The sequence below is a fragment of the Castanea sativa genome, chromosome 2 (genome assembly GCF_040712315.1).
Source record: "Castanea sativa cultivar Marrone di Chiusa Pesio chromosome 2, ASM4071231v1".
Taxonomy (NCBI): domain Eukaryota; kingdom Viridiplantae; phylum Streptophyta; class Magnoliopsida; order Fagales; family Fagaceae; genus Castanea; species Castanea sativa.
This window is the reverse complement of record NC_134014.1, coordinates 35,803,350-35,813,063: the sequence shown is the minus strand read 5'-3', so window position 1 is coordinate 35,813,063 and position 9,714 is coordinate 35,803,350. Positions and strand designations below refer to the sequence as shown.

Here is a 9,714-nt window from a genome sequence, read left to right as displayed (position 1 = left end):
TGATAAAAAATGATATCACATTACGCGTCTGCAAATAGCTTGTAAAAGGCCATTTCAGAGAAAATGTAAGCATGTAACCAGTCTCCATATTAAAGTCTCGTCAATTTCACTGATGGAGAATCAGTCTCATTTTATGTACTGTATACTAGTATATATCAACATATACAAAATATCTCTACCAAAATAGTAAAAAAATTTAACCATGTGTATGCGTTCCTACTAGTGCATTAAACAGGAGCAAATGATAAAACGATAAACTCATTTAACATCAAAGTCACATCATGCATGCTTATTTAAGCAACAAACAACTGCTCACTCACGTGCGTACGTGCATGCACAAATACAAGTATGTATGTATGTATGACTATCACACTAATATCTGTATGTATGTATGTATGTATTATCATATAACATGAATGTGCGTAAGGGAGAGAGAAGGAAATTTCCTTCGCCTTTTGAACTTGAATGCTCATGCATGGCTGGACCGCCATAACGAAATGAAAAGAGGTTTTTCATTGTAGTTTGTCCAACCAAATATGAAACTAAATTAGTTCCCATTTCAAACCGGCAAACATACGGGTAAACAGGAAAAAAGCAGCTTCAAAGTTCAAAACTAACAAGAAACGCGTAATGAAAAATTCAAACCCGCCAGTTAGAGAAAATTTAATAAAATAGAAACAAAACAACCGACAGACACACTAAGATCTCGGACTTGAACTCGAACAATAATGGCAATAATTAAAAATAAAAATAAAAACCTGCATTGAAATTGCACAAAATAAACGACTTCGGCATTTCCTCGTTTCACTTTTTTTTCTTTTTTTTTTTTAAACTTCAATGGTTGTCAAATTTACTCTACTAGTACAACATTATCAAATATTGCTGACAGAGTGAAAAGTTGGTCAGAGAGAGAAGAATGTGGGCGTTTTTTTTGTTTGTTTGTTTGTTTTTCAAGATCTTGGGGGTTGGAAGAATTGCGTACCAGCCATGAATGAGTTAAGCGGAGCTGGGTACAAACTAGGATCAAGAAGAGCCATGGCTGACGAAACCATGGCCGCGGCACCACCATGAGTTGTGGTGGGACTAGTAGTGGCACCAGCAATAAGATTCAATGGATGAACTCCACCACCACCGGAAGAACTCTCACCACCCATGGAGTAGTTAGTTTCTGGGCCTTGGTCATAGAGAATGCCCTTGAAAACATGGCCCCCTATGTTCACAGCCGTCTGATATGCATACTGATCATCTGTGTCATCAATGGAGCTCACTCTTACGCAGCGAAATACAGCAGGAGAGCTCACTTCTGACGGAAAATTTCCCACTTCTAACCCTAAAATCCATATTAGTTTAGACAACATGTTAATTTGGAAAAAGAACACAATGGATAATGATAAATATTTAAAAAGCAAGCACATTGACACACACGCTCATACACAGATATCCACAAAACACTCACACGCACACAAAGAAGAAAAATAGTTCCTTCCCTGTCAACATACTCGTCAGGATTACTGAATAACAGTATTTTGGAAAAAAGAAAGGAAAAGCTGATGGAGTTTATACTATGGAGGGGGTCGATTTATTCCATCACACGCAATCGATATCATGGACTTGTTTTGGGTATACTTCCAAAACCTTCTCTCTCTTTCTCTCTCTCTCTCTCTCTTCAGAATTTCTCATAATGCGTCTAAGAAATTCTTTCAAAGAGTCAATCAGTTCAACTGTGAGTGAGTGTCTGTGAAGTATAATATATATATATATATATATATATATATATATAAAAGAAAATATAGAGAATGAAAGAGAAACTTTGGGTACCTGACGCACTTGTGTGCAAACGAGCAAGCGTGGAAGTACTTGGATTTTCTCTGTGTCTTTTGGGATGTTCTCCACCACGAAGCTCAAGTTGGTGTTGGTGTTGTTGGTGTTGTTGTTGTTGCTGCAAAGCAGTGAGTTGCTGTTGTCTCTCGCGGCGCTTAGAAGCCGGGACCCAAGTGCTTTTAACATGAGTATGACAATCAAACCCTCGGCTTTTACAACAAGTCCTACACCGCATGTGAATGCAGTCCTTCTTAGCCTGGTTCCCACAGTCTTGGCAGCTTATCCCTCCTATTCCTCCTCCTCCTCCTCCTCCTCCTCCTCCTCCTGATGAAGAAGACCTCATCATCATGAAAGCCGATCTCGACGACGAATCATCAGACACGTTGATTGAGCTCCTACTGGGTCCCACACCTAACCCAGTGTAGAGATCTTGCTGCTGAAGTTGCTGTCTTTGCTGCTGTTGATGTTGTTGGAGAAGTACTTCTTGTTCTTGTTGTTGCCATAGCTCGAAACCCTTGTATGCTGACACTTCTTCACTATTCTTGTACCAGAACAAACTCTCTGGGGGAATTTCGTTTGGTGGGTTGTTGTTGTTAGTTTCTTGATCTTCTTCGCTTGAACCTCCTCTTCCTCTTCCTCTTCCTCTTCCTCCGCCTAATGAGAAAAACCCAGCCATTGTAAGCCTGACCCGGACCTTATTAAATGTGACAAAAAATCCATAATAGAAATTCCACTCCCACTGAAAAAATTGGAACCCAAATACGAAATGGGTAGTCCTCAATTTTGCTCCTTTCTTTAGGGGGTGTGGTTCTTTGTTGGAAATTCTAGTTCTGTGTGTTTTGTATATGAGTGTATGTTTTGGTTTCTCAAAGAGTGTGTTTTGTGTTTGTGTTTGAGAGAGAGAGAGAGAGAGAGAGAGATTAAGAAAGAGAGAGACTGTACTGTGTAGAGTGAGAGGTTAATTGCAGCTCTAGTTGGTTAGGGACAGACGTCCCTCACTGCTTGACAGCGTTAATCGCGCCTCAAATTCCCTTAATTGTTTTCTCTACAAATACACACAGACCTTCACAGTTGAATTCATAGAAAAAGCATTTAAGGAACGAAGCTGCTTTCTGTGTCTCTCTCACATACTCACTCTGCAACCGCCGCCATGCTCTTCTGCACCGTGCTGCTACCTCAATTTAAGTCTCCCAACCCATCTCTTTGCCCTTCTCTCTCTCTCTCTCTATCTCTGATATTTTTTGCAGGTGATGTGATGAGCTTTTTAACTCTGAGCAGTGGCTCTTGTGTCTGTAAAAACAAAAAACAATTCTCTCTCTCTCACTCACTCGCTCACTCTCTCCCAAAATCTGTTTCTCTTTTCTGTTTGTGGGCTGTGTAGATTTTATGATCTAATCTTAAAATGGAATCAATCAACCGCTAATAAATTCACATGCTCATCTAACGGTCAAATGATTCGCCACGTTTGGGCGCACCAGCTTTTGCTTATTCATGCCTTTGCACCGGAAAAGCCGCTACTTTTTCGTGACTCTCCCTTTAATAAACCAATTTTAATTTTATTATTATTTTATTAATATTCTCCTTTTTTTTTCTTCATTTATTATAATTAATTATCCCTCACCTTGTTTCTCAACAGAAAAAAAAAAAAATTAAAATTAAAATTTATCCCTCACCTAGTTAAACTTTTTTTTTCGAAAATCTTTTTATTTTATGACTTTTTTTTTTCTTTTTTGAAAGAAGAAATTTTTTCCGATACACTATGGTGATTAAAAATATCATTTATATATAGTATATACTTTTAATTATTTAACTTTTTGAATCATCACTTAATTACATAATATATAATATACATATATATATATTTGTGAATTACTACATTGTGGGTTGCATGAAATTCTTTCAATCCAAAAATTTATACTTTTTTTGGGTTACTTAAGAAGGTTTGCAACTTATTCAATACAATTTCAAACTTTACAAATTTTGATGATAATATTATTAATTTTTTCTAAAAATTTAGAACATATTTTGCATTTATTATGTAATTTTTTTAATAGAGTAAGATATCATAAAATCAGATCAATATTATTATGGAATATGGACGTTGTAGTGTGAAAAATATAAACGGATACAGAGATAAATACCATAAGTTCCACACAAAAAAACAAAAACAAAAAAAATTCTATTCCATAAGTAGTTGCAGCTGTAAAGCAAATTATAGGGCATTGTTCTACTGACATTTGTCTGAAAGGGTATATTCGTAAAAAAAAATTTAATCCTACCAAAATAATTAAAGCAGCTATAAATTTAAGCTCAATCATTTTTATTTTTATTTTTGAATAGTTTATTGAGGTAGAGAGATTTGGGCAGTGAAAAAGAGGAGTATTTATCGAAATTCTAAAACATAATCATATATGTGTGTATGTTGTGCAATAGAGGGGAACACAGCGCCACCTCCTCGTACTCTATAATTTTTATTATACTGTTATATATATTCTGTTACTAAATTCAATTTCAGCATGTTCAAACTTAGATTATATTACCATTTCCAAGTGGCTTTGTGGACCAATTTGTTAGTATTTTTTTAAATATAAATGAAATGTGCACTTTCTAGGGAGGAAAAAAAATTATGGTGGAGTTGACTATTTGGAAGAAGAAGGGCGATTTGGTCCATAGAAATAGAATAGTGTAAATTTTTGGTTGTAATTGTATGTACTATTGACAAGTATGATAAATAATGTCACAGACTCCGCCGGCCTGCAATACCGGCGTATGAGGCCTATGACAGGGATTGGGAAGCCGTACGGTTATATATAAGTAAGTAACAATGAATATTTTGGTCCACTTACAATTGTGGTGCGTGATGGTCACCCGCAAATGATTCACGAAAGAGATAACTGGTTAGCAATAGTGTGTGTGTATGTCTATCAAGATCCGACACACTTGTCCTAACCTATGGTTCATCCCCAAATGAAATTTATGACACAGCTTTCATTTCATAGCATGTGTGAATTGTACATAACACTATCTCATGTTTGTTCATCAAACAAAAAAAAAAAAACACTATCTCATGTTCCCTCATTATTCATTCGAGGGTCAATCAGGACACACCTCCCCTTTTCTTTTCTTTTTTCTTTTTTTTTTTTTGATAAATTACATATATCACTAACTCATTATTTCTCTTTGAGAAATAATTACAATATTCTATTAACTCTAATTCAAACTATTTTTTCTCAAAACCTTCACATACTTTGTGAATGAAGAAGAGCCAATTTAATTATAAAATTCTTGACATATGACCAACCCATTATACCCTAAAAACATAAAAATTTTCTTGTGTATTTCTTATGATTTGTTTTGTGAAATATTAAATTAACTTAATGATGCGGAAAGTATCAACAACACCATGAGGAAAAAAAAATTGAAGGAAATATTGTTCTACCTTTAAGTTTATGTCTTGTGGACATGTACAAGTCCAAATGATGATTGAAAGAGAAAGTTACATATAGAGAATCAGAAATATGCGGGGTAGAAAGATCATTTTCTTCAATTGTTTCTCTCTCTCTCTCTTTTTCTTTTTTTGGTGTGGAGGGATGGGATTGTTTATCTAAGGCACCAATGGTAAGAATAATTATATATTAAATTGTGTTTTTGACACAAAAAATGAGTTGATAAAACTAATATGCAGGAGTTTCGAGCATTCACTCTATGTTCTTCAAATTGAATGGATTCCACTCACTAACTTGATAGTCATATCAAGCTTTAATTCTTGAAACTATGACCATTAGCTTTAGCTTTTAGTCTTCCTTTCAACATTTGAGTGACGAGTGGTTTGGCATGCTAAAGGAAACCCGATCCAATTACATGATATGTCTAGCTTTGCCAGCATAAACTTCCCAAAATGCAACCTCAAAAACTTGTTGCGGTTGGTATATGCCAAAAGTGAATGGATACATTTCGGGTACAAAGCAAATCCCCTTCTCTACTTTTTTTTTTTTTTTTTCTTATATGTTTTATTTATCTCCCAAGGACTGACTACTGAGTACTTCCTTTTGAATGTTGGTGTATGTATTACCATTTATTCAATACCCAAGTGGTACACTCCACATCTTGTGGTTGGGATCCTCTTGTCCAAAAAGAGGGGAAGGGAAATGGCCATGTGGACAGGGAAGATCTTGGGTTTGGGATTCTTTGAGGTCATCCCAAGCCTAATATCACAATAAACTACCCCAAAAACAAAACAAAAAAACTCTCCTGCATGAAGGTTAATACAACAAAATATGTATAGTAGTATTAGACAAAATATTGCATCTACGAGTTAAAATTGTTGCAATAGTAACTTAAAAGTATTAAATTATTGCATTAACAATAATAAGTTGCAATAACTAATCTTTTTTGGTTGCAATAGAAATTTTAATATATTAGGCAAATTTGTTACAATAACTTAAAATGAAGAAATTGTTGCAATAAATTGATACCAATTATTTTTGTAATCTATTACAACAAAATTTTTGAACTAATAGCTTATTGAAACAAAGTTATTATTGCAATAATTTAATCTTACTTGTAAGTGCACAAGTGCACCTGGCCCCAATAACAGTTATGGGCCCAGGCCCAATGAGCCTTAAACAATATGAATTTGTAGAGTGTGGGCTTGAAACCCAGGTTAGAAGTGTGTGGGGATTAAATGACAAATTAAAGATTGCAAATACTTGGAAACAACAAGGGATATTGTAAATCGGCCTCCTCGGACGTAAGCCGAGAGCTGTTCTTATATTATATCTTTCTCCTTGTCTTTTTTCTTTTTTAGATTACAAAAAGTCCGTCCCTGTTTCTATTCCAGGTTCCTCCTTAAATACTCCTCTTTTGAACACTTTGTACACGTGTTGCCCCACCTCCCCCTTAGCCTAGATATTTCCCTTCTCAGTGCCTTTGAATAGTAACCAGAAGTTTCTCTTCTACTGTTCAGGTGTCACTTCCCCATAAATGCGGCCAGGGTGGTAGGTGCAGGGTCTTTAATGTGGAGGTAGCAGCCTTTATCTTTGACATTTCTTCAACACCGGTGCTTCTGGGGCGTTCTAGGGTTCCCCCATTTTAACCATTGGCCTTAACCGTGTCATCCCCTAATCTTTACTATGAAATCCCGAGTTCTTCGGTGTTCATCCGAGGGTAAGGTCACCCTACCGGATCCTCCGGATCCTCGGCGTATAGGCCGACCCATAGTACTAACAAATTCTAAACCCAGATTAGGTCGGCCTTCCTTAACACGGCCCAAAAGGCCCACGTTCCCATCAGATCTTTTTGCCCCCCACAATAGCCCTCAAAACTCTAATTTTCAACGTCCGAGGAGAAAAATAGGGTTTTGATCCGACGAGAACCTACTCCACTCACTTTGTGAGTAATGGCACATGTGGAAATCGTTTCGCGTCCCAGAAGATGCCATTTAGCGGTTTTATTTTCAACAACGCGCGTATTTATTACCTCGCTTACACTTTGTCCCTCACGTTCAACGGTGAGATGGGCATCCAACGGCCCTCATTACTCCACGGAAATTTTAGGCGGGACAAATATACTCGAGGCCGCCTTTTCGCACGTCGTGACGCTTCGGGAACCTGCGCCTTCATTTAATTCCTCAGGGGGTAATCCCATCAAGACATCAGCCATCATACCTTACTTGCAGAAAACCGTGGAAATTTGCACACCTTCAACCTTGTAAGTTCTTGCTCCTTCTATTCTTAACCTTTTCTCCTCGATATTTGTCCTCGGCTATCACTACAAACACTCTCCCTTTTAGAGTTTAGTCTATCGTTCCTCCGTAATGGGAAAATTCAAGTGTCTAGTTGATACCGCCGCCGGGGATGGAAGGCTTTAGGGCCAAGTACCGTATTCCCGCGACGTAGGGTTAAAATATTGCCCGGCGAAGCCGTGGCCGGTTCTAGGAAAGAGGGAGAGGTTATCATCCCTATGATAGCCTTTGATAGAGGGTGGGATGACCCTTCCAATGAAACCCTGTAACTAGGAAGTACCTTCGCAACCACCGGTTGTGTCCCGATCAATGCCTCCCAAACGTTTTTAGAGTTTTGGGTAGTGTAGATGCTCTAAACGAGCAGATGGGTTTAAACCTCACATGGCACGATGTCATGTTCCTATATGAGTCCCATAAACTTTCTAAGGTAGGTTATTATATTAAGTCTCGGTCCAAAGACCGTTAGGCTAATCTCCCGTCCGCCCAAATCAAACAAAGGCATGAAGGACGACTACTTGATCGTGTCCGGAAACCTGGCACGACGGCCTCCTCCATCGCCTACTGAGCGGGGGGATCCAGTGCGATGCCGTAGGATTAATCTCCCCACAACACAACTTCTTCTAACACACACAGAAATGCGTATTCGTACTTACTTAAATTTGTTAAATATCTGTGTGAATCTGACCAGGTTTGTTTGTTTTGACGTCTTTTTTGCAGATAAGCAGCACGTGCGTCCTCGTCTGAGTCACTGTAACATCGCAGACTAAACCGAGTACTTCGCTCCGAGGTGTTCGTTAGCGAAGACTTACAACTCCGGGGTTGCTCACCTCATTCTAGGGTACACTCCCCTTTCCTCGACTTCCAGAGATAGAGAACGCCATAATTGCGGGCGACCGAAGACGAAGGAGGATAAACGTAGCTCGGCCCCACTTTCCGGACGACCGCGACCTCCCGACGCTCCTAACACCTTTTATACAACCAGCCTATAGCGAAAGAATTCCCCTTGCTGTGCACTCACAAGCAACTCGTCGTTCCGAAGAGCGGTGTGTCTTCTTCACACACACACTTGACGACGAGATAGATCAATTCCATCTCGAAGACACCGAGAGACCCTCGCGGGAACCAAGCCAGTGGTACTTTCCGACGAGGAGGAAGAAGCCACCGAGGCCTCTCGGAATTACGTGGTTTGTGGTTGCCCTTCCCGAGGACGAATTTGAAGAAGACATGGGAAGAATGGAGGGTCTCCTCACCAATAAAGTGGCTGCTAAGGTTGCAGAAAAAGAGGGGGACGTCTCTAAGTTCCCCCCATCCTTACCACCTCCCCTCCTCCAAATTCGAGCCAAAACTTCCACTCGAGGATCCAAAGAAGAAGAGGAAGGGGGATAACGAGGGGACGATTAATAAAGACCCCAAGAAACCACGACAACAACTCCCACCGGCCCACAGCGAAGGTGGACAAGGGCAAGGGTAGGGCCCGCTCGGTTGAAATCGGGGAATTCGTGGACGAGGCCGAAGTGCGCCGAGCACCGACCACCCGGTCCCCCGATCTAAGATCGGACGCCGCACCCAACTCCCGCCCCCATAAGGGCGGTTCAACAAGGCCATGCCCACCACCTGGCCGAGGTCTTGGAACGCCCTCTCCTGCTGCCCAAGGACATGGAGACCTTGAAAAAAATGGGCCAGCCACAACTATTCCTCTCCCTAAAAAGAGACTTAGCGCTGGTAAGTGTTTCTCTCTTTCTTTTTTTTCGGAAGATTCCACTTTTAACAATATTTATAAGTAAGTTTGTTTTTTATTGTTCCTAACTCCATCATACTTTGTTACAGGCTACTCAGGAGGTCTTTGTAGCCGAGAAGTTTATAGAAGACACTCGGAAGGTAGCCAGAACTGAGCTCGAAATCGGCCGGAGACCGAGAAGTCCTTGGGTACAATTTCTGCTAAGAATGAGAAGTTGACCTCGAGGTGGCCGATCTCGAGGAGAGAGAGAAAAATGGGGTCGAGTCAAACTTGAAGACTATGAAGACCCGTATAGAAGGACAGCCGCAAGCTCCTTCATGAAAGAGATGAAGAGCTCTCCCAAGCTCAAAGGGAGTGCTCGGCATCCGAAGAAGGAACTGGCGTTGATGAAGAAAGAAGCCGGCTCCTTCCA

The 9,714-nt window shown here is 39.6% G+C and overlaps 1 protein-coding gene across 1 annotated transcript; it reads right to left on the bottom strand.

The window, feature by feature from the left end:
- Positions 1-771: 771 nt before the first annotated feature.
- Positions 772-3,179, bottom strand: LOC142623875 (protein SHORT INTERNODES). Its single transcript, XM_075797356.1, has 2 exons — positions 1,819-3,179; positions 772-1,330 (listed from the first exon to the last, which is right to left on the bottom strand). The coding sequence occupies exons 1-2, from the start codon at positions 2,495-2,497 to the stop codon at positions 951-953; spliced, it is 1,059 nt and encodes a 352-aa protein (XP_075653471.1). The 5' UTR covers positions 2,498-3,179; the 3' UTR covers positions 772-950.
- Between the last annotated feature and the right edge of the window lie 6,535 nt (positions 3,180-9,714).